Source organism: Molothrus ater, chromosome 9 (genome assembly GCF_012460135.2).
Source record: "Molothrus ater isolate BHLD 08-10-18 breed brown headed cowbird chromosome 9, BPBGC_Mater_1.1, whole genome shotgun sequence".
In the NCBI taxonomy this organism is placed as follows: Eukaryota; Metazoa; Chordata; class Aves; order Passeriformes; family Icteridae; genus Molothrus; species Molothrus ater.
The window spans coordinates 19108284-19132999 of record NC_050486.2 but is presented as its reverse complement, the minus strand read 5'-3'; the positions used below and the strand labels follow the sequence as shown (position 1 = coordinate 19132999).

General features: G+C 40.8%; 1 protein-coding gene across 2 annotated transcripts; it reads left to right on the top strand.

Annotated features, from left to right (window-relative positions):
* Positions 1 to 4308: 4308 nt before the first annotated feature.
* PTGFR (prostaglandin F receptor) lies at positions 4309 to 24283 on the top strand. 2 transcript variants are annotated; one of them, XM_036387350.1, is made up of 3 exons: positions 4309 to 4422; positions 5823 to 6670; positions 22060 to 24283. In XM_036387350.1, the coding sequence occupies exons 2-3, from the start codon at positions 5882 to 5884 to the stop codon at positions 22363 to 22365; spliced, it is 1095 nt and encodes a 364-aa protein (XP_036243243.1). In that variant the 5' UTR covers positions 4309 to 4422; positions 5823 to 5881; the 3' UTR covers positions 22366 to 24283. The 2 variants fall into 2 exon arrangements, with proteins under 2 accessions (XP_036243243.1, XP_054371754.1); XM_054515779.1 differs by lacking the exon at positions 4309 to 4422 and adding an exon at positions 4573 to 4600 and having other exon boundaries at positions 5823 to 6349.
* Positions 24284 to 24716: the final 433 nt, after the last annotated feature.

The following is a 24716-nucleotide window of genomic DNA, read 5'->3' as shown; positions in this document are numbered from 1 at the left end:
TGCATTCTGCTGAACCACACTTCTTTTAACTTGGTGAATTGCCTTAACGCATTTTAAAATGCGTATTTTGAATATGACAGGATGCAGCAAGTATTTTATCCACCCTCCTCAAGAATCAAGCAAACCCAGGATCCTGAGACACATCTTTAAGGAGACATATTCTGTCCTTTATTTCTTGTTTCAGATACCTACATGGTCTAACTGCACACCAACATGACTGTGCATGTGTTCTTACAAAATCCATTTCCTAGCTTGGGCAGAAAATTACTGTTTTGTCTTAACATTATCAAGCCAGGATGTTGAGGATACTCTACAGTCACCTAACACTTTTAAGGAAGCCTTATTTGCTAAATTTATATGAGACTTTAAAAGTCTAGGAATTTGTGACATCCTTTATTGTGCACTTACTGCCATTTTACTATGTACATGATTACCTTCCACATTACTGACCTAATTTTCTGATTGCATTTTCTAGACAGGAGGCATAATTAATTTCTCAAGCAAAATTAGTCCTTATCAGTCTTAACTGCTTAATGAAATGAGATTGCAAATTGTCCTTCACTACTATACAATTTAAAATCAGTCTCTTTGAAAATCTGTAAAATCAGGTTAACAACCTTAAAAAAGACATGGAAATAATTTCTCATTTCATAATGAGAATACTAAAAAACACCACTAAAAATCCAAGAAGAATTAGTAATGCTGGTGTTCTTAACAAGTGACTCAGATTTTCCAAGACTATAATTTTTTATCTCGATGTTTCTGCTTCTGACTATTGCTAACTTCAGAACAGAGCAAGCCTCTGCCCAACCTCTCAGCATTGCTTATTAACCTTTCAAAACTCATCATTTCCACGATTTTTTTCTCAGCCATATAATACTTAGAATGTACATATTTTTATGCATATGTACCAATCTGTCTTATGTAAATCCCACCTAGTCTAAATCTCCTTTGGTACCTTCAGCTGGATATCAGCTCTTTTTTCATTTGAATAGCTCATTCATCATGTACAGTTGGACCTTTGATAGAAGCTGTTCTTTGGGGGTGGCAGGGCACTAATTCCAGAGGAGAAGGAAGTCCTGAAGGATTGCTGATTTTGGAGAAATGGAAGGCAGTAACTCTAACCCTCTGTGGGGATGGGTACTCTAGGACTCATTGCCAGTGTTTGTGGCCTCAGAAGTCTTTTTTGTCTCAAACAATTCTGGGCTGAACAAGGTGGCATTTAACTGAAGGATTCTCACTGACAGCTGTATTTGACTGAGGTGCCCCAAATCTGATCCTAAATTCAGTTTCCCTCTATAGTTATTTTGATTTACTATTTTTGTCTGTGAAATTTAAAGGCTTTTATATCACTGCTATTTCACTAAATGGAAAGATGACACTTACTGTTGTTATGCACAAAAAGGAAAAGGTTTCCAATGTTTTGCAGCCAGAACTGTGAATATAATAAAAGTATATAGTAACTATCATTGAAGGCTGTGTGAGAAATTTATGAGTTGATGAAAAAGGAAAAAGAGATATTGTTTTTATTTGCATTCTACCAACTTTGTTGTTGCTACTGAAATGCCTACCTGTTCATTTACAGCAAGGTTCTTTGAAGCTGGTATTCAGAGAAAAATCAGTGCAACACTTTGAGTAGGTTTCTGGATTTGTAGCAGGAGACTTTGAGGACTTGATTACTGTACACTTGATTTGCAAACCAGCAACATCTGGAAGTTCTCCATCCAGAAGATTTTGTCGCATTTTCTTTCCACTCTTTGGTAACCATTGGGTGGACTGCAATTGTCACAAAACAAGAGAGGTCTTTTTATCTCTGTATCTTTCTCTTTATATATGTTAAACTACTCCTCTTGATTTAAACTCATTGAATGTGAGCAGGGAATTCTGGTTCCTTCATTCAAGTTGGAACTTGTGGCAAAAACAGTATTTATCTTCTTGATTCTTGTAGTACCCAGGAGTCGAGGGCTTTGGAACAAACACAAGCAGCCCAACACAATAAGAAGTGCTGAAGTCAGTGAGCTAAGCCAAGGCACCACCTCAGTTCTGCAGTCTTTGAATAGGTAGAGTGAGAAAGGGTCAGGAAGCACTCCACTGTGGCTCCTGCATCTACAGCTTTTGTTCTCAGACATAAAAAGGAGTTTAATCAAACCCAGCTCCATAATGGTTGACTGTCAAATGGTTGACAGGAAAAGCCACTGCCCTGCTGAAAATGACATTAATCCTTTCTCTCCTTTCCCACAGGCTGTGAAAGGACTGCTGGCCCCTAAGAAAGCAGTGGCTGCCCATTCACAACCCACAGCAGAGGCTGTGGTGGGACAATTTGGGTCACTCCTATTTTCATTAGTAATAGGAGATGAAAGGTGCTGACCATGGGTCAGTATGAAAAACCTAGCTCTGCTGGTGTCACTGCCAGTTTTCACCCCTCCAACACCTTCTGAAATCTCCATCTTACTTAGCCATAATTCTACAAACCCATCCCATTCCAGAGAAGTCACTATTTACGTTATTCCTGTATCAGGAGCACACAAATGTGTACAGAGCTGAGTACCAGACATACCTGTCCTGCTTATGCCAGTGCTTAACAAGTTGCTTGCTCACAGCACAAAACTGGGATGTGGCACTTTGTGCTCTTACAGCTGCACAGGTGCAGGAGAACTCTTCAATGCCTCTTGTCTGAAAAGCAAGATGGAAGCTTGTATTTACTTTCCTAACACTATTTCTTGCCTTTTTTTCTCCATCTCTGCAGCAACTGAAATGCTCCCCTTCCTTTTGGCAGGCTACTGCATTACTCAGGATGCACTCTACGTGTTTGCCTTTCCCTTACTACATTTTACAAGCACACTGAAACAGCTGTCTTGAGGTTTTTCTGTTCTTCCCTTTGTCTTGATCTACCTGATAATGCTGTTTCAGCTTCTACCACCCAGGCTGCAGTCTTGAAATACCAACTTCATTGCTTCTTTTCTAGCAAAATTGCCCCCCCCCCCCCCCCCCCCATTTCAGGATCTTTGGGTGAAGAAATCTGGCTAGGAAAGGCATGGAGCAAGCTGTTTGTAGTTGGTGATCTCTATCTCCACTTTTTCCTGGGTGGGGGAACATAAAATAAACTCTCCTTCTCTGATCTTTAATAGGTAATAATGTATTTTGAGATATTTTTATGTTTTACTGCTGTCTTAAAAAAGAATTTATGGGAATTTATAGGTCTCAATCAGACCAAACTGAGCATTTTTGCCCACTGTATGCTAAAATGCCAAAATCTGACAGTCATTTTGAAGAAGAAGGTCATCCTGTGGTGCTCTTAACTCTTCATGCAAGTGACTTTAAATACTGTTTGAATAGATTTAGCTAGCCTGTATTTCCTCACTGATGGATTACAGAAAGGCAACTTGCATCTGTACTATTCAAGATATGAGGTAAGCAAAAACTAGTATCTTTGAGAATTTTAAGTAATTAAGTCTTGTGGTGCCAGGAACAGTACCACTCAACACTGTGTGTCAATGAAAACAAATTTAAGTTCTTCATCATTGTAGCCCATGATAAATTCTGTAGTATTTTACAGTTTTGTTTCATAATTTGACATTGATTTTATATTTTGGTTTATTTCTACATTAAGAGTTGTTACTAAAAGTTCCCATTCAGGCCTGTTTGGTAGTACTGGACATTGATGGATGAAAGAACTTGAAAGTCATCTATACCTTCAAGTTGTAACAGCTTAAGTGCATGATGGGAAACCACCTTTGAATTTCCAGCCTATGGGTCCTATCATTAATGCCTTTCCTGGATGTGTTCTCATGGAATTTCTCCCGTAGAGAAATGGTCCAAGGAGCACGGTTGGCTCTACTCGACCCGGGAGATCGAGGGGCCGTGTGTCTGGGGCTGTGCCCAGCCACATCCCTGACAGTATTCCTGGGGCTACCCCTTCCCGAGCTCCCTGCGTGCTGCTGAAGGGCGCAGTTGGAAAGCAGCGTATGGAAAGTGAAGAAGAGGTGAAGCGGTGCCTGAGGACAGATGCGGCCTCTTGGCTGCCCCATGAGTCGCTCCGGCTGTGGCTGCAGCCTGGCGGGCAGGAACTCGCCCTGCCTGGCTGTGAGGTGACACGGCAGCGCGGCTCTCCTCGCCGGGGACACCGCGGGCCGCAGGGAGGTGCGTGTGCCCGGGGCATCGGAACCGCGGCCCCGGCGGGCACACAGGGGCAGCGCCGCGGCCCCGGCACGGAGCCGGAGCGCGTCCCGGGGGCGGCGGCCGGGGAAGGCGGCCGGGAGGCCGGGTGGGGAGGCGGAGGGAGGGCGGGCGCGGGCGGCGCCGGCGGGAGGGGGGCTCGGCAGCGGTGGCGGCCGGCGGAGCTCCGCGCTGCGCTTCTCTCCGGCCCCGCGGGGCGAAGCGAACGTGAGCCGCGGCGGGGCCGGGACGGACACCGAGAGCGGGGTAGGGAAGGAGCGGTGGCGCGGCGGGGCTGGCCCGGGCCGGCGGGCACCGTGGCACTTGTGCCCGGCCAGCCGGGCTCGCCCCGCCCCCCGTGGCGGCAGCGTTTAAGGGAGAACGGGGCGGGGGGCGGGAGCGCCGCTGCTCCGGCACCGGGGCTGCCGCCGGTGCGTGCCCGTCGGTGTGTGCCCGTCGGTGCGTGCCCGTCGGTGTGGGCCCGTCGGTGTGTGCCCGTCGGTGTGTGCCGCCGGTGTGTGCCCGCGCTGTGTGCCCGTCGGTGCGTGCCCGTCGGTGCTTGCCCGTCGGTGTGTGCCCGTCGGTGTGGGCCCGCGCTGTGTGCCCATCGGTGTGTGCCCATCGGTGTGTGCCGCCGGTGTGTGCCCGTCGGTGTGTGCCCTTCGGTGTGTGCTGTCGCTGCGTGCCCGTCGCTGCGTGCCCGCCGGTGTGTGCCCATTGGTGTGTGCCCGCGCTGTGTGCCCGTCGCTGCGTGCCCCCGGTGTTTGCCCGCGGTGCGGGTGCGGTGCGGGTGCGGTGCCCCGCTCCGTCGGAGGAGTTCGCCGGCCGCGCTCCGCTGAGCGCTCCCGAGCGGCAGAGCTGCCACGGTCCGGCGTGCCCCGTTCCCGATGTAGCTCAGGAACGGAGGGGCTTCAGCGGCAGTTTGTTCGACGGGCCCGCTTTTTTTTTTTTCTCCTTTTTTTTTTTTTTTTTTTTCTTCTTTCCCCCTGCCTGGGGAGGTTTTGGTATTAGGAATGTCCTTGGAGTAGAGATGGGAGATAAAGCATAAAGTAACTTGCAGAATTGGTTTCTGAATTATGGTGCGTCTAGAAATGAAGTTTGTGCTTCAGCGAGGGCACTGGGAACTTGAAGGCTTCAGTGCTGCTTAGGTTAAAGCTTTGAAACATGAATTTGTGGGAGTAGAATTGTTTAGAGGTACTAAGACATTGTTTTGAAAATAAATGTTTAAAAATGGAGCGTGATTATGATCTCAAAATGCTCCAGTTTCAGTATTTCACTTTTGACTGTCGTTGGGCTGGTTAAATACTGTCATTCTTGGAGTTTGTTGCAAAAACATTTGTTTAGCTTAGTTTAACCAACAGAATTGTTTGCATTGTTTATCTTACTATATGTATACAAGCATGATATATTGTATGCATTATTTTGTACGTATTATGCATGCAGAAGCTCTAAAATTCCTGTAGGCTGTATTTGCATTGTGTAATGCATTCGGATAATTGTTTTACCATGTGAGTGATGAACTTAAAATGTGATGCCATATCATATCACTCAGAAAAGTGGAAAATTAGATTTGTACCGCAGACTAATATGGAATTTCTGCTTCAAATGCCATTTGAACAGTGGTATGCCTTTTACAGCATTGTGTATATTTGTTTTTATAATTGCAGATGCCTTTTGATTGCAAGACTGCTGAAATGCTTTGAGGGCTACATCTCCTTTCCTAACCATGAACAGTTCAAAATCACCAGGGCTGGCTGGATTTGGAGTCTTGAAAAACACAACGTGCCACACGGAGAAAAAGATTTCAGTTTTCTTCTCAATAATCTTCATGACGGTGGGAATTTTGTCCAACAGTCTTGCAATAGTAATTCTCATGAAGGCATACCAGAGATTCAGACAGAAATCAAAAGCCTCCTTTTTGCTTCTTGCCAGTGGTTTGGTTGTCACAGATCTCTTCGGTCACCTCATCAATGGAGCCATTGCAGTGTTTGTGTATGCCTCAGATAAAGACTGGATTCGGTTTAACCAGTCCAACATTCTGTGCAGTGTTTTTGGCATCTGCATGGTTTTCTTTGGTTTGTGCCCACTCTTCCTGGGCAGTGTGATGGCTGTTGAACGGTGCATTGGAGTCACTAAGCCAATATTTCACTCTACAAAAATGACTTCTAGACATGTGAAAATGATGTTGACTATGGTATGTCTGTTTGCTGTTCTTATAGCTTTGCTGCCTATTCTTAGGTTTAGAGCCTACCAAATTCAAGCATCGAGGACCTGGTGCTTCTATAAAACAGAACATGTTGAGGACTGGGAAGACAGATTTTATCTCTTACTTTTTTCTTGCCTTGGGTTCCTGGCCCTTGCTATTTCATTCCTGTGCAATGCTGTCACAGGAATTACCCTCTTAAGAGTCAAATTTAAAAGTCAACAAAGACAAGGCAGATCTCATCATTTTGAAATGATCATTCAGCTCTTGGCTATAATGTGTGTTTCTTGCATTTGCTGGAGCCCATTCCTGGTAAGAGCATAATGTATTTGCCAATGTTTAATTCACATCACTGTATAAAAGTTATACTTTTTTTGTCTCCAGGTTTTAAAGCACTTAAGTTGTGATAACAGCTCCACCCACTCAGTGATATTAATTTTATAGCATATTGGCCTGTAATGTATGTACCTATGCATCTATAAAAAACAGGTAGTTATTCTCCACTTCTGATCAATAATACACTAAACTAAATATATAGTGATTGTGAGGATTGCATTTCCAGTGCTGTGGAGCAGACAGTGGTAGAAGAATCACGGCTCAAATAATTCAGAACAAATTTTGAGCTCTTCCAAAAATTCAGTGAAATCTAGGATTGGAAAGTCTTTTTACTCTGTACAATGTAAATAATTCTTTTATTTATGGCAGTCTGTTTGCTGTTATTTCAACAGTTTACTGCTACTTGTGAGCTTTGTTGGGGCAGGTAACAGTTAAGCACCTAAAAATCCTCCCTTCCATTATCAGGGTGTTAAGGTCTTAGTGTTTGGGTCATATTGAAAAACAGTGGTTGGCAGTGGGTTGAAATCAACATTTGGTTTAGACCTAAGCCAGCTGGGTTTGTAATGTGGACAGATGAACAGCAGAGCTGGTATGGGACTGTCTCTGGTGTGACTCCCAGAGGATCAGTGCTGGTGGTGCCTGCTCTGTCAGTGAGCAGGGTCAGAGGAGGTGGGATTGTGATATGGGGAAGAATTTGACAGCTCCAGCTGTATCATGGCATTAGAAAGCTGGTGTTAGCTTTGTCTCCTTTTAGTGTAGCAAACTTGTCTGAAGAAATTTAGGTTTTTTGCTGGAGTTAGAGGGTTTAAATCACAAGTAACATGGAATCTTAATTTCTTCCCTAGAAGCAGGGTCCTTTAGTTTTCTAATGATATAAATGAGGAATTCTGGATTGAACTAACAAATACTGACATTTAAGTCTAAGATCTGTATCATATCCAGCTATATTTCATCTGCTCACTGCCTATGGTAGAGTCTGAAGTTACCTGAGTTAGTTAAAAATTAGTTACTGACACTAGCCTGGCTGCAGCAGTTTGGTGTCTGGCAGGTAGCATTTAATTAATCCAGTATCACTGGCCTCAAGGTGAGTGTAGGTGTGAATGTCTGCAATCACTGGAATGCACAAAAACTCCTTCAATTTTGTTCAAATCATGGAGAATTTTTCTAGCCTTGCTCTGCAGCATAGTTTAAATTCATGTTGGCTTCTGTCAGTGTTGTGGCTGTAGTGTGTGGAGCATAAACAAAGTTGTCAGAGCAGCAAGAGCAAGTTTTGTAGGGAACTTCTTTACAGTTATTTCAGACACCGTCTGAAGTTTGGGGCCTGCCACAGAATGGTTTTCAAAATTAGGATCTCATAGGATGACTTCACTTTCCATGAAAAAGCAGCATTATTATCCTCTGGTGACATTTGTTTTTATTTAAGTTAATTGTTCTTAAAAGCAGGGATTAATTTGGTTTTCCAAAACCCTTGGGTGTCAGAAGAGCTATAAACTTTTTTAGTTCAAAAGAGGTATTTCATTTATTCAAAGCATCAAGGAAGACTAAATTGCAACTACTATGGCTGATTTTGTTCTGCCATTCAGTTTTAATTATGATATATATTAAAGGTATATAACATTACAGTTTTAGAAATTGTGACAATCTAATGCAATCATAGCACTACTTTTGTTAGAATATTTGACTTCATCTAAGTGGTTGTTGAAGATGAATTATTGGTCTAGAAGGAATTTTTTTTTCAGACCCTTTTTGGAGTTGGTGTTTGCATCAGTTCATGCAGGCCAGTGAACGAGATCTTGCTTAATTTTGGACTTGGTATTTTGTGGGACTGTGTTGCAGAGGGAAGTTTGTTCACAAGGAATTCTGATTCACTGGGTGGCAAATCTGCTGGTGCTTTTTGTGCCTGCCTGGCTTGTGATGCTTTGCCTCTGGGTTTCTTTTGAAATGAGATGAGCCAAACTCAGCCTGGCGTTATGAAAAATAGTTCTGCCATGTGGACGAATTTAGGTTAGAAAGGAAGGGTTTAAAACCCAAAAAAAGTAGATGTAGTGTGGGATTAGATTCTTGGAACAGAGTTTCAAGGAAGTGAGCAGTCAGTGTTTTAGCCAGAGAGTTTCAGTGGGAGATGAAATGGGACAGGGTCCTTTGTGGGTATTTCCTTTTGTAGCTGTTAGGATCATAGAGTTTATACCAGTTAATTTGCTGATTTATTTACCCATTACTTGTTTTGATAGCAACAGACTACAAACAGAATTACAAGTATGGTGTTAATTTAGCAAGTTTTTTGGCCTGCAGTAGAATAAAGTTTTGTCTGGAGCATACTGCTTGTGTGCTACATTGAAGTGAGCCACGGTTTATCAAGTTACATGCTTTATGATTAACTGCTGGTTCAAACCTTCTTCTCTGATACATCTGAAAGGTCTCAGGGCTTTTAATTTGTGAAAAGAGTGGTTTACATTCTGTAATATAATCAGCATATACCAAAATAAGTATTTCTTGACATAAATATGAGTAGGTGTTCATAGGTGAAATTCTCTGGAAGAGGACGTAAATACATTCTTGTTCTGTGATTTGCTTCTTTAATTATTTTTTTCTCCAAGGTAAATCTAAAAGTCAGAATTTGAGGTCTAGCATTTGAATTGTGAATTCTACCTATGTTCTCTGTCCCAAAGAGTATACAGAACAAAATGTTTCATGAGAGTCAATTGCCTCAAAGTAAACCAGAGTTACTAGAAACCAAACAAACTTCTGGAAGAGAAAGTGGAGGAAGGCAGTGCATTTTGTACCACATGTGGTTTGCAGATACAAGAGTTTGGATTCATTTGGTGTTGGGGGGGTTTAATTTATTTATTTCCCTTCTGTTTTCAATCTAGTCTGGTATGTCCATTGACATATGTGTAGGGCTACCATAATAGAGTCTGTCCAATGCTATAATCCAACTGCAGATTTACTTCACTGTTAGATTTTAAATCAATTTAATTTTTTTCCAAGTGGAGTTAATATTCAGACATTGTCACTGTCCTGTGATAAAATCATTTTCAGATGTCATTAGAGTCACAAGACCCTGGATTGTCTTTTATGGTGTCTGGTGTTGAGCTGAACTTGACTTCTGCATCTGCTCAGTGATGGTGAAGTTGTTTTGATGCCTATTTATATATGTGTGTAAAATGTATAAATAGCTAACACTTAATATTATAAATAATAATATATAGTATTGTAATCAATCACTACCTCTGTCTTAAGATTCCTGAAGATATGGATGGAGCATTTTTGCCATGGCATGGCAATGTGGAGCTCTCCCCATGGCTCTTGGACAGGCACCTCTTTCTGATTTCTTTTTTTCCCTTTGGATTTCTTTCCCAAAGCTCCATCTCATCTGTTTTTCAAAAATAAGCAGCTTTTTCACATTTTCTGCCACTGTGAGAGAATCTTCCCTTAATGAAGTATAAGAATGAGAGGTGCTCCCTGCTTCTTCCCTTATGGGGGAACACTGATGCCTTTTGAGGAGTTGAGAGCAGGAGAAAATTCACCAAAAAACCCCAAAAAGTGAAATTCATGAGTTTTATAATAATATATGTAATCAATGGTTTGCAGAGGCACATTTTTTTCTGACAGTCCCAAATAATTTTGTTTTGTGATGGCTAATTCCAGGTAAATATGTTCTGAAGGTACTAACTTCAACTTCTCAGCTTTCTACATCCATTTGCTAAGGGTATGCCAATTTTGCTGGATGAATTTGGTCCCTAGGGGTAGAATTCCCCAAGCAAATAGCTGGCAGGAGCATTTTGTGACAAGCACCTCTGATGAAATACATTGTTATATAAAGCTGTTTTTTGGCTGTCACTTGACGTCTGGCGTGTCATGAAACAGCTTGGTTTGGAGCCGTGCTTGTATGAGCAAATTCTGACATCCCTGTGTCGTATTCTGTAGGGCTCAAGGGATAAACATGTTATAAAATTTGTTTCTTTGGAGTAGCAAAGAGAACTGTCTGTAACTATGGGCAGGAGAGATTTATTTCAGAGGGAATTTATTTATAGGAACAAATTATGATACAGAGAAATTTCTAATCTTTTTCATATGTGAAACACAGCCTGAGAAAAATACTTTTACATTCAAATTATTCTTGTTAAGATCTTTTTCCATGCAGTTAACTGATTAATTTCATTCCAGTTTTACCTCCCCTCTGCTGCTGGAAATAGCCATTCCTGTTTTTATTGGAAAGAACTCTGTTTATTTCATACGAATAAATCAACTGATATTCAGTTGCTTTTTTTACTGCTGAGATTAATTTTTATCAGCCCCTTCCCATGTAATCTCTTTCCAATTTGTTATGCTAATTTTGTCTCCCTGAACTCACTCTTTTTCTTATCCTCAGACTGTCTCATGCAGTGGGGCTTGATGACTGCTTGATGACTGCTTTTCGTGTTCAGCTTGTGATTTATTGAATTACTTCAACTCAGAGGCTGCAGGTGCTGCTCTGAGTGGTCCTTTCAGGCAGGTGCTCTGGAGCTGGTGAGAAGCTGAGGTACTAACAGGGAGCTTTTCACTGGAATGCCCTTACCCCATCCCAGCCTGGCTGCTCCACAGCGTTTGGGTGCAGAGCCAGGCTCAGGGCTGGAATCTGCTGAAGGAGGTCAGTTTGTTGCAGGTTTTACACTAAGCAACTTCTGGGCCACGTCCTTGTGGTTGAATGTAAAAGGTAATCGTCTGCATCTCCTATGTTTTTGCATGTACAGCCTTGTCTACACTTTGTCAGGTGTTCATACCTGTGTAACTCTTGACGTCTCTCCCTCCATTCTTGTTTTCTGTCTTCTTTATTAAGGTGGCAGTTTAATTTCTGTTGCACTGCCTTATATGTGCAATGGACATCATATATATGAGCTTGCTGCTTTATTAATGCTGTTTGTATGCCTTCATTGCTGTTGTATTGTCCCTGCAGCTTAAGAGTTACTGAAAAATTTATCCCTTGTGCTCTTGTGACTGGTGATTCCTCAGAATCAGAAAGTGCAGCTGAGGAGAAGCAGGGAGATGTCCCAAGATGCAGGTCCATGTGAGGATTCACTTCTCATGTGGGGCTGAAGTGTATTACCTTACTATTTATTAGTCAAAGCTGTAGCTGTAGCTGAGCTTGTGCCTGCACAGGCACTGTCAACAGGGAGAGTGATCTTTTCTTTTGAAAAAGAATAAATTAGGCTTTCAATTTCCACAGGTGTGTTTCTGAAGAGTGAAGGAGGAGATACTCTTAAATATGTTCAGCTGACCTTGCAGCTTTCAATGCTGTTTCAAGGCTTTCAGAGGGGAAAACAACACTCACCTGTCCTTTTCAGGGCTTAGATTTTAAAGAAGATAATCAGTGATAATGACTATGCTTGTGCTGGCTTTTGTCATTGAGTTCTCGCTAGAAGGTTTGTGTGCTGGCACCACACAAAGTCAGGATGCCTTGTCAGCAGCCGAGGTTTGTGTGGGGTGTGGGAGCAGGGCAGGTCTCCCGTGGGAGAGGGAACTCCTGGGCACTGTCAGTGCATCCCTGAGGCTGCGTGCTGGCCCATGTCAGGAGCCCACTGCTGTCACCATGGTTTTAATAAATGAACCAGTGTCGTGGGGAAAGGAAAAAAAGCTTTTAGCCAGCAGCAGGCCTGCTAGACACACCTCCTGAGCTCTAGCCTGCAGCACGGATACAGGGATAGTTGTTGGTGACTGTAGGTAGTTATTTTTCTTCCAGACCTTGCTGTGTCAGAGGAGATCAGGAGTGTCAGTTTGAATGAATAAAATGCTCCCTAAGTTCCTCCAAAAAACAATTCCCGAGTTTGATTGTCTTTTTGAGCCAAATTAGAGGAAGGGCTCCCACTCCTATCTTGGTCCTTTGATTGCTTGCTGAGTTTCTCAACAGATCCATTACCTCTGCAAATTCAATTGCTGTTCTTGCTTGAGTTTCTCCTAGTGTCTGAAAACTCAAGGTTAAATTGCTGAAAGATTACTGTCTTTGTTAATATTATGGACCAAAAGGTATTTTGAAATACATAACTCATTTTACAGGTTAAGAGGAAAGAGAACTCTCATTTTGATAGGAGTTTTTGTTAGTCTCAAGACAGAAGTTTCTTTCCAGCTTAGTTTCCCATGGAATAAGGTTTATTCAGCAGCTCAGACAATTTGAGTGTGCTGTTTGTCCCCAAGAAAATACTCCTGGAAAGAATTTGCGTGTGTTGGCAGAGAGAGTAACAAAGTTTAGTACAAGGTGTTTAAAAGTCCAACCCACCTGTTCAGATGTGTTTCTATGAAACCTTTGGGTAAGATGTTCTTAGTATTGGTTGTAGAGAACTTTAATTTTGTATTCTTAAGTGGCACAGCTGCCTAATTCCACCAGGTTACATGAGAACTGGAATGACATTAATTTTAGACTATACCTACCTAAAATGATACTGAATTTAGATTTTAAAAGTACTATTTGTGTGTTCAGAATTGGTCTCTTCCTATTGTCATCTTTTTACAGTACACAGAGATCTTACAGGCCTTCTCCTTTCTGAGAAACATGAATCATTTTAACAAAAATGTTTATAAGCATGGGCCAGGGTGTAGTTCATCACAGAGTGCTTAGAAAGTCTATAGTAATTGTGGCTATATTTGTAATTCGGGTGTTTACCTCCCCCTCAGAAGTCAGGGAGCTGAGATACTCTCAACAGGAAAGTGCTGGAGAAGAAATGGGCAGTAATGGGAGGAACCAGGGAAGGAAGGAGGGCTGAGATTGACATATTACCCTTTACCACAGGCTTCTGAGGAAGCATAAATAGAGTTTTTGTTATCTATGTTTACTTGTGCTGTTTGGAAAATTTTGCGTAAAGGCTTTTCTATTAATGCAGTGCCATCAGAATACAATAAGATTGTTTGTTTTGGAGAGAAAAAGTAAGGAAGGCAGGTTTCCAGTCATGTGAGAAAATGCATTTTCAGAATAATGAGTTTCTGATTTTCTCTCATAATTATTTGCTTCTTGATTTTTAAATTTAGATGTTACATTCAGAATTAAATTATGAAACACAATATTTTGTTTCAAATAGGTATCAGTGACTTTCACAGAAAATGTGGATTGGTTTTATTTTTTTTCAGTTTTGAAGTTGCCATCTCAAGAAATCAAATTCTGAAAACTTCACCAAAATAAATTTGCCATTCATAACCTTTCCTTGTTTATTTCACTTGGTTAAATTTTTAGATTCTGTGTTTGATACTAAAAAGTAAGTCAGTTTGACATTCATTCCATTGTTTGAGATAAGAGAATTCTTCCTGTTTCCTAGATATTACACTTATTCAGGCATTTCTTACTTGAAAATATCATACACTGCATAACCATCTTTGGAAAATGTCATACATGGCATAACCATTTTTGGATGGTTATTTTAGGAAAGCTGTCTTTCCTGACTATCTAAACACTTTAAATGGTAAAGTTGTTGCTGAAAAATCTCAGGGAGTAATACACTCACATGGAAAAACTCCAGAAGGTCCTTCATCCTCCCCAGTTTTAATGACAGACATCAGGGTGTAATACACATTCATGTACTCTGTGAGAGAATTTTTATTATTATAATTATTATGGTGTCAATTCACAATCTGAAGCGTAGCATGGTGCTTTCTAGCACAAGTTACTTGTGTCCTTGGTGCTGTAGAGTTGGTTGATGTCTGAGAGGAATTGCTGAGTTGCAGTTTTGGGTTGAGGCTCCCTGGGGGTGGAGGTTCCCTGTGTGTGCACAGTGCAGAACCCAGCACAGCCTCTGTGGGTGTGCTTTTGGAAACAGCAGTGCTCAGGGAGCAGAGCTCCCTCTTTCTTTGGGATTCATTTTCGAATTGGGTGAGGTGGAATAGATGAACAGTGGAATGAACTGGAGATGCTCTGGAGGTACTGCACCATCTCCTGCTGTCCTGGACCTGTGTGCTGCCCCTCAGGAGGTTTGGGCTCCCAAAGTTACAGGAGTGGGGTAGGATGGAAAGGATGCAGTGAATGTGCTCAAGTAACCTTGTGATGACTGAAATCAGGACATGAGTGGGGAGAAAGACTCTTGTGCTGAAGGGATGTGACCAACTATATTCCCATCTGCTTCACTGCATGGAAGGAGAGAAAGAGAAGCAGGAAGAAGTAAGTGATAGCAGTTTGTTTTAGGATTTACAGTTCATTAGTGAATTGGAAATAAAAGTTGAATCCACCTTTTACCAGAGGTGTGCATTTGCAGAAGTAAAGAGAAATAAATCACTTTTAAATGGAGACTTGATTTTTCTCTTCCATTCTCCTCCTGAAAGGTGGTTGAGCGCAATAGGCCCTTGCAATTTATTTGCCAACATAAAAGAAAAAGGTAGTTGCAAATTATATACTTCAACTTGGTAGATATATTGCAATTCATTAGTTTTGATATTTCTGATCATAGCTTCTTGGTTTACTCCTTCAGAGTGATACACAGAATAAGTCACTTTAACAAAGGTGACATAAAAAGAATGACAGGAAAGCAATGCATCGTGCCTTCTTTTGCCTCCAGTCAGGTTCCTTCAAACACTGCAGATCAGACAGTACCAAGTCATTAGGTGACTGTGACTCCAGTCCATCTCCAACAAGGACAGGATCACCAGTGGAGATTCAAATAGAAATTAGGAAAACATCTCTTCCTTGAAAGGGTGATGAGGCGTTGGAATAGGCTGCCCAGGGAAATGCTGGAATCACCATCCCTGGAAGTGTTCAAAAGGCATGTGGATGTGGTACTTGGGCATATGGAAAAGGTTTTGTGTGGGCATGGTGGTGCTGGGGTAGTGGTTGGACTGATGACTGTAGAGGTCTCTTCCAACTTTTCCAGCCTGTTCTATGGTAATGGACCTCTGCAGCTCCTCTTCCCCCAGGCTGTCTGTATATTGTCACTTTTTTCTTCATTCAGACAGTTCTCTTCCTCCCCAGTATCGTGTGTTACTTGTCAATCTTTCTTGGGATATTTGTAGGGTATTAGTGGGAGAAGTTCTGTCACTCCTAAACAAATTAAAATATTTATCTAAGCAATAAAATATGGGGTTTTTTTCCAAATGAGTGTGAAAACCTGGAAAAGCAAAGCAACAACAGAGAAGTAATAGATAATTTCTAGGGTTTGAAGCTTTATCCAACTGACACTAATGGAAGAATAAATAAATCCCAAATACTTACAGACCTTGCCTTGCTGAATACTTAAGGATGGTCCTTATTGTAGATATTAGACACACTCTGTTGTTTCTGGCCCTTAAAAATGTCATGTAAAGCTTCTCTAGCATTGCTGGGTAAAGAATATTTTAATTTTGTGCAAGAGGTTTTTTGATATAGGCTTTGTTCTTAGGCAGGAATACATTCCTCATGCTGTGGAAACAGGCTTTCTTGCAGCTTTAAAGCATGTAGCTCAGGAAACAGGTTGTTTCTTTGACTTTGGTATGGATGCTATGTCTTTTCATTATGAAGCGAGTCATCTTCTGTTTCCAATGCTAGAATCTTTTCTACCCATACCCACAATGCTTTCCTTTCAAATGAGTTATCAATTAAGAGTGAGAGTAATTACATTGCTAGCTAGTTGAACTGAAGTGTTTCTTACTTTGATGGCAGGGAAAGGAAATAAAGATCGAGGATTGTCAATCCAAGATAGAAATATTTGGATTATTTAGGAGAAACAAAGAGGTGACCCTGAATGCTTTATTCAAGCCCAACATGAATTTATCCTACTGAAAAACTGATGCAAGATAGGTAGTGTCTAAGGGGAAAGTTGACAGAAAATAAAAACTTCACTTTCATTTAATGTTTGCAAGTTCATGCACACAGACCTGCCCCTGCCCTCTGGTTATGAGGCTTACTTCATAATTTCTTTCCTGTCAACTTCACTGAGAAATTGCCTGGTCACAGACTAGGCTATGTCTGAGAAAGGAATATGAGAAAATATTTTTTATCTGCTTTCTCTCTACTTTTTGGACTTTTCCCACTTCTTTCACACCTCTGTAGCTTAACAATACCTTCAAAATGTTTATGCAGTTCCTTTTTGAGGGGGGCAAATAGTGAGCCAGTGGATCCACTCTTAATTTTTAGTGTCATTATTATTTTATCACAGAAATACACATGAGAGAAAAGGAGACTCCCTTTTTCTGCTGCTACTTCTCAAGAGCTGATCCTGCCAAATTGTACATAAGGAATTACCACATATGCTCTTAAAAGTACCCTCTGGGCTCTAATGTGGTGGAAAGCTGGCTCATGTATTTTGTTGTCTACAATACCTTTTTAAATTGGCATTTTTTAATAAAATCACTATGCTCAGTCAGAATTTAATTGCTAAGCTAAGTGATCATCTGGTATATAAAAGTTGAAGATACAGTTAATGTTTTTCTTTTAAAAAGGGAAAGAAAAACATTAGGGGAAAAACATGCAGATCTAGAACATAAAAAGCATTATGTGGCATAAGTAGAAGAGTGTGTGTACTAATATTTTGATGGCAGAAGTGGTGCACTGCATATTGTTCTTGGAAGCTCTTGTTTTTAAACTGACTTGCAGAATCACATAAAAAAACGAAGCATACTCAGCTTTGTTGCAACAAATGCTTGGCTTGTATGCTGCAAGATCAATACAGCAATGGCACAGGCAATTTGCTGGCAGTGTTTCTTTTTTAACAGCTCTGCTTGTGAGATATAAAATGGTACATAAAATGTGAAGATATATGCATTTTTATTTCTTTCTCACACTATTTTGCAAATTTATTTTCTTAAGGTCTGTGTTTATAGAGTACTACAAAATGGATCCTGTAAGATCCCTTGCCTGTTAGGCTGGAGCTGCTTTTGTAAAATGAAAAGTAAAAGTTCCAAAGACTCTAGAAATTCAAAAGAAGTGTATATTTTTTGTTTCAGTGGATTGGGACATAATCAGTGAAGTTCTGCCTTGAAACCTCTGTGGTTTAGAAGAAGGGGATTTGCACCTCAGGGTTCGACATAGGCAACAATGACAAAATAGAAGTGTTCTGCAAATACTGAAAAATCCATGGACTTCCTTCCATTAATGGAAATCCTCAGAATGGCTTGTAAGGAAATCCAAAGGAAGAGGCTTGGGAGGGTCTGCAAGGTTCCCACAGGGGAGTCTGAGGGCTGAGCTGCAGAAGACAAGAATTTCCGATATTTGTCTATTCTGCTTTCCATGTCAATCTCTTGGTGGCTGGGTTTTACCCAGTTTCCTGAAGTCAAGGATAGAACTTGGATTTAGAGCCTGTGAGGTGAAATGCATCAAAGTCCCATTTCTGTCTTATTTCTTAACTAGCTCTAAAGTCAGCTGCTTGTTTTGACTGGCTGTCCTTGAGTACTAACAGGAATGTGACTAAGCAGCACAGCCTTTGAGCCTATTGGTTGTTCTTGTGTAGATCCAATTGAAAGGAAAATTAAATTAGTGCTGTTTATGTTTGGAGAGTGGTGTGAAGCCTTGAAGCAATTTTGTTTGTTTATTGCCCTGAGCTTTGTCCCTAAGGGAAATGGTAATTCTCTGATGCTGTCTGCTAGGTGCAGAATTGAAGAAGTCAACAATTTCATAATGTTTAAAAAAATTTTCCATCAGACTTTCTGGATCTTGCAAAGTGAGCTTTGGTTTTAATGAAGTTTAAGATTGGACAAAAAGTATGTAGAAGTTTAATGTACTGTGCCAAGTCCTTCCTTGACACAATCTGATTTCTCTTTCTGTATTTTTAGGAACACTGAATTCTCAGGTCCTTTCTTAAGCCATTAAGGACTGGTATGAGTCAGAGTAACTTTATATCTTTCAAGCAGGTACCCTTGGTTTAAAAAATTGCTTTTAAAGTTATGCTTTTATAGTACCTTTTATAAAGAAAGTTTGAATTGTCATAGTTACATCATGTGATTTTTTTTTTCATTTTTGCAAACCAGGGAGACATACTACAGCTGTCTTCATATAAACAGTGGATAAATCAGCAGAGTGCTACTTGGACTCTTACATTTCTAAATATGTTAGAAAATGCCATGAGTTACGTGTATTATTTACCAGCTGGGGATTAATTTTTTGAGTCATGCTGCTGAATCTGCATGAATATTAACTTCAGTTGTAGAGATCAAAGGTGATTAGATATGATGCAAGAGTGTTGCCTCTTCCCCACTTGGGTACTGCTGCCTACAGAGGACAGAATTCCTTTGTCATACCAGCCTGGTGGATCTGCAGGGAAATGAAAAAAGGGTTTGAATTGGTTCCCTGCCTTTGAACCAATTATTGACCTCTAATACTCAAAAAAGAAGAATTGAAGTGTTCTTTTTGTGCCCGTGGAGGTGGTCCCACTTTCGAAAGTCCACTTGGCAGTGCACCAAGTCCTGGTGGCGATTTCTGAGCTGATGACTTGAACCATTTCAGTGATACGAATTTCTCACACCCAGGGAGAAAATCCAGACTGTCTGCATGTTTTGCTTCAATGAAATCCTTTATTAAACAGCTGGTAGTGTATTATCCTTTTTATAAGCTATGGTTTCAAACTGACTTTGGAACAGTATTTTAAGAATTTAAATTTAAATAAGTAGACTATGAAAATGTGAGAGAAATAATAATTTATATTAGCTTCATTCCATTCCACCCCTCTTCTGCTGAAGTTCAAGTCTTGTTCTAGAAATCAGCAGATGATTTTAGAAAGGCTCCAGAACAAAGTCTCCTTTTTGCACAGTTGCTTGCAGTTTTGTTACGTGATTTTTCTGAAGGTGTGATAAGCCCCCAGAACAGGGCAGTCTCTTTGGAGGAGTGAGAATCTCTCTCACTTCATACTCAGTGATGGCCACATGTCCTGCTGCTCTGCCACAAGTGCTTAAGCATAAAAATGCTTGTGCTCAGGGCTGCAGTGAGATTCTCTGTCTTGTTCTGTTTCTGTATGGAAATCTGGGCCTCTCAGAACTTCAGAAAGCTTTTATATTAGTTTTAGAGATATAAGAAAGAAACTATTTTTTAATTTCTGCATAATACTCCCAAATAATGTTAGTAATATGGTTAAGAAAATCCCATAAAACAAAATTTGGAGGTAATTACATTTTATCTTATTATTTCTAATCCCAGGACCTACAGCTGAGTTGCTTAAACGTGTGTCTGTGTACATAAGCTCTACTTGCGCTGTGTGAATTTAGATGGATTATTTTTTGTATGTCTGATGTTCAGAAGAGACAACTGAAATGTTCTGGATGGAGCTTCTCCAAGTCAGAATCCATAGATTATGTATCAGTTTTCCTTGTTGTCCTGATTTACTTCACGCAAATCCATAATCAAAGCAGAAGTTGTTTATGTTGAACAGCAAATTAATAGATTCACTTAGAGGTGATTACTTCTAAATGCAAATTACTTCTAAATGCAAACACTTCTCACAAGTGTTCTAGGTAACATGAGAAAATAAGTTTTACAAAGTCTGGATGGAGCTATTTTTCCTTATTAGCAACATCTAGTGCTTTTTTGTCTGGACATGAAATTGCATTGGATTTGGCATTTATTAACTTCAGAGAATGAAAGAGAGGAACAACAAATGAATTTTTAAGTACATCAGATTAGTGGCTTGTATGTCTGTATTAAGTCAAACATGCTGGATGGGATAAGGACATTGGTCTGTGAGCTCTGTTGAGCTGTCATTTCTGCCCAGTACTTTTGCAGAGTAAGGAGTATTCTGTCTGAGTTTGCCTTGTGGTATTGGACCTCTAATAAATAAAATGTAGACTGTCCTGAAAAAACATCCCATGTGAAGCCAAAGGAGCTGTTCAAGTTTGGGTGGGCTGCTGATGTCAGAGAGGAATGTGCCCAGTGGTTGTGGGTGAAGAGCAGATTCAGGGAACCGGCTTGTGTTTGTGTTGGCTTGGTGCTCAGACATTCCTCCTCCTCCCCACACCAGTTCCCAGCTGCGTTCCTGCCAGTCCTACCAGCGTCCTCAGCAATGTTCCTGGGGGCTTCCTTTGCTGCTTCCATGGAAGCCATACAGAAACACTCCATCAATGCTTCATCAAACAAGTTGAGTGTCCTTTTATGTGTTCACTTTGTGCCATTCAAGCTTATACTCAGCTGTGGTGACCTGCAAGCTATAGGAAATATAGCTATAGGTCTGGAAATAGAGAGAAGCATTTAAAAAGAAGTAAAATAGGTTTGCTGGCATGTTGAGCTTTAGTTTCTCCATTCATTATTATTTTTTAGTTTTGCTGTTGAGTTTCTTTTCAGTACATCTTTTTGAAACTACAACCTTGCGCATGGACAGCCTGACCCTACCTCTCATTGCCCAATAAATTAGTGTACTCAGAGCATCAGTTGTAAAATATCCTGTTTCTTAGTTAAATAACTGCAGTGCTTTAAAGGCTTTGGAACAAAAAGCCTTACAGTGTTTCATCGTTCTACCAAAAAAGTCTTTGTGTGGTTTTAACATTACTAATAGGGAGAGATAATTTACCATCTTCTGGCAGATTCCTGGCTTGGCAGATCAGGCTTTCCTCACACAGGAACTCAGGTTACAAACGCCCAGTGGCAGCCAGCCTGTAAAGGAGGTATCTGCAGGGCAGGAGTCCCAGTGGCCTGAGTTTCCCTGGGGCTGTGTCCCTGCAGAACAGGGGGGTCAGAGCCACACCTTGCTGGGCTGGTGTGGCCCTTGGGTATCCTCTGCCAGATGCTGCCCTGCTGATCTGGTCTGGAATTCCTCCATGTGGAATTATTGGCTCTGGTAGTGTTGTTGCTGGTGGAGGTCTGTCCATGTGTGGCATTTCCAGAGGTGAATGAAACCCTCTGTGTCTCCACTGAGAGTAGCTTTTGTCACCATAGCTTGAATTTTCCCACAGACCTCTAAATCAATAAATTGTGTTCTGCTGCAGCATAAAAACCGTGAATCTTCTTGTTGAAGTCAAGGTACTGTGTTCCTTATGCAGCCTTTAATTAGGAAAACGTGAAAAAATAAATAGCTGTTACAAAAACATGCTGACCTACAAGTGGATTCTGTCCTTGAGAAAATCCATTTCTGGAACAGTCTTGGCACGCTTTGTTAGATCAAATTCTGGATTAAGTTTTTACTTGTTGCTCAGATCAATCCCTTGTTTTGGAGGGTGTTCCCTGGAAGGTTACCATCCTCTGCTTAAAGTTCAGCAGAAGTAATTCAGGGGATGCACATGTATGTCCTTTGTAAAACATTAGGATGATAAATTTTGTAAGTATTTACATTGCAGTTTGGGATGCACTGATGCTGTGAAGGTGTGAAGATTAGAGGCAACATTGAAACAATTTTACTCATTTACATGCTCTCTTTGTATGTTTTTTAATGTAAATTTAAAATACTTGATTTTCAGGTAATTTAAATGTGTGTTTAAATGTGGTTTTTGATGCACAATTCTAAACTATTGCCCTTTGTCAGGTGGCCATGGCCAGAATTGGGCTTAGGGAAGGCCGCTCAGAGGACGCGTGTGAGACGCTGCTGTTCGCCCTGCGCATGGCCACGTGGAACCAGATCCTGGACCCCTGGGTGTACATCCTGCTGCGCAAGGCTGTCCTCAGGAACCTCTGCAAGATCACCAGCGGCTGCTGCGGCGTGCACGTCATCAACTTACACATGTGGGAGCTCAGCTCCATCAAGAATTCTCTGAAGGTTGCAGCGATATCAGAGTCACCAGGAAGTTCCAAACAGATAAACCTCCAGCCTCTCAGCTCCATGGGACGATAAAGTTGAACTGAAAGTTAAACTAAAGTTTAACTATGGAGAGATGATGGAGGCAATGCTCCTACATGGGCAGTACTTTAAAATGAATTCCAAGGCTCAGTGGTTTGGCATTTGTTTTAAATTGTGAGTGGTTTGCTATTGCTGCTCACCAGTTGGATATTGTTACTCCAAAAGATGCCCTTGAATGTTTTAATTCACTTCAGTACATGGGAGGGAAAAATACAGATGATTTAACATTCCAGTACCAGATTTGGAAGGGATGTATTCTAAAGTGAAAAGGGCTCCTTATAACACTCCCCACCAAGCCTTTCACATTGACAAGCTTTTTAAAAGGGCAGAAGTGATCTCCAGGGTGATTTTTAAAAGGGGTAGATTTTTTCTACCAGAGATACCCTCAAATCCTTTGCAGAGTCACTGTTTTCTAGAATAAAAGTCAAGCATCCTTTCCATAAGGGTATTCTGTGCTTCTAGGCATTGAATTACCAATTGTATATATAAAAGACATTTTGCTTATGCCCAGTTTATTAAATGATCCACTGTGCTTGGTTCATTGACTTGATCTCTTAATTATTTACTGTTCCATGAGTTTTTGGGAGAGCTGTGAACTCTGCATCAGTGTTAGGGTTCCTTTGAAATCACTGACAAAACCTGAGGTTCCCTTTGGGAACAGAGAAGCAGATGAGCTCAGCTTCCTTAGTTATGTTTTGAGTTGTTTTGGTGAGCTTTTAGTCCTTTCAGCTATTCTGTTGAAACTAACAGGCATAAAGCAGTGGTTAGTCTGTGAAAACAGTAGTTTCCCTCTCCCTCCTGAATTGAAGGATGATCCTGGCAGCGTTCCCCTGGTGCTTGTACTGAAATACCCATGTGGTACATCTGCTTCATTTGTCAAAGGTCACACGTGTGTCGTGAACGTGTGTGACCAAATGAGCACCTCTGCAGGGAACTGCTTTGGGAGCAGGGTTTAGTTTGTGAGAGCAAACTGAATGCTCAGTTTTTGCAGGGTCTGTGTCTGAAGAGCTGAGAGCGTTCAATAACTTGAAGGTACCAGAAAATTTTCAGGACAGCTTCACACAGAAGGCCCTTCACCTTTAATGCTGCTAAAAGAAGCTTTGGTTTTTGTGACTGTATGCTGTTCAGAAGCCAAAAATGAGAGATATTGTTTTAAGATAGGTCTGTGTTATTTTTACCTACTTAAGTTCAAATAACTACATTAGTGAAGTGTTGGTATATTTGAACAAAGTAGTTAAAAACAGATTCACTAAGAAGACAGTCTGAGGGACCAAAACTATTCACAAAGTACAAATTCATATTGTATGTGAGAATAGTTTGTGAGTCAGAAAATAAAAACCCAAAAGGTTTAAATGTTTCTTTTTTTTAAATTTTTTAAAGCTATTTCCTTTTTGTTTTAAAAAGGTTGAAAAATAAGTGGGTTAAATAACCCTGTACTAAAATGGCTTTATTTACCCTAAAGAATTTCTGTATGTGATTTTTTTTCTCAGTCATAGGGCTGATAAATGGTGGACAGATTTGATGCTGGTATAAGTTCTGCACTATTGCTTCATGTGAGTTCTGCTGAAATCTGGAAGCATTCAGTCAGTGCTCAACGTGGCTTTTTCATTTTGTAGAATGTGATGTCAGTGTATCTGTTGACATAAATTATTTGTTCCCTATGGAAGATTGTTGTTTTAGCAGCTGCAAAATAATGTTGGTCCGTAAATTGTTGAGGTATTTGATTCGTGAATGAAGCTTGAAAATGTTCCATTTTGTTGTGTGAATAAATAAATGTAGCTTATGTTGTTCACTCTGTTTGGCTTGTAAAACAACAGAGCAAAGTTTATATGTATATGTGATTTCTTATATTTTGTGTACTGATACACATTGACTGTAAATTGCAAAGCCTTATTAAAGTTACCAAACTGTATCCTGAGAGTTAAGGTGCTTTTGTGTAACCAAAAAGATGATCCTGAGTGATTAAAAATAATCCTTATGACAAAAAGCATCACACTGGATTCAAGCCAACCACTACCATTCCTGTGTGTGAAGGCAGAGAAGAGGCCAGTGGGAATTCAAGTTAGAGGTGCCAGTGCTTGCACATGGCCAGGGCAGGGTGGTCTGAGGCAGTTCTGATAACCCATGCTTAGAAAATGCAAATAAAAGTGGAACTGAGGTAGTTTGGTGCTTGGGATGAAAGTGTTTTTATCCAAGTATCTGCCTGTGTTTCACATACACTATGAAAAAATTGTGAGTTTTGCTGTTGCTATTTTGCCTTGCTCAGTGATGTGGTAGCCTGCAGAGGCAGCTCAGGATACAGTCACCCAAGGACCTGTTACACTGAAAGTGATTGGATTGTCATT

Coding starts and splice junctions, on each gene's coding strand:
- PTGFR (XM_036387350.1), top strand. CDS start 5,882: ATGAACAGTTCAAAATCACCAGGGCTGGCTGGATTTGGAGTCTTGAAA. Junction 6,671..22,059: donor TTTGCTGGAGCCCATTCCTG/GTAAGAGCATAA, acceptor GCCCTTTGTCAG/GTGGCCATGGCCAGAATTGG.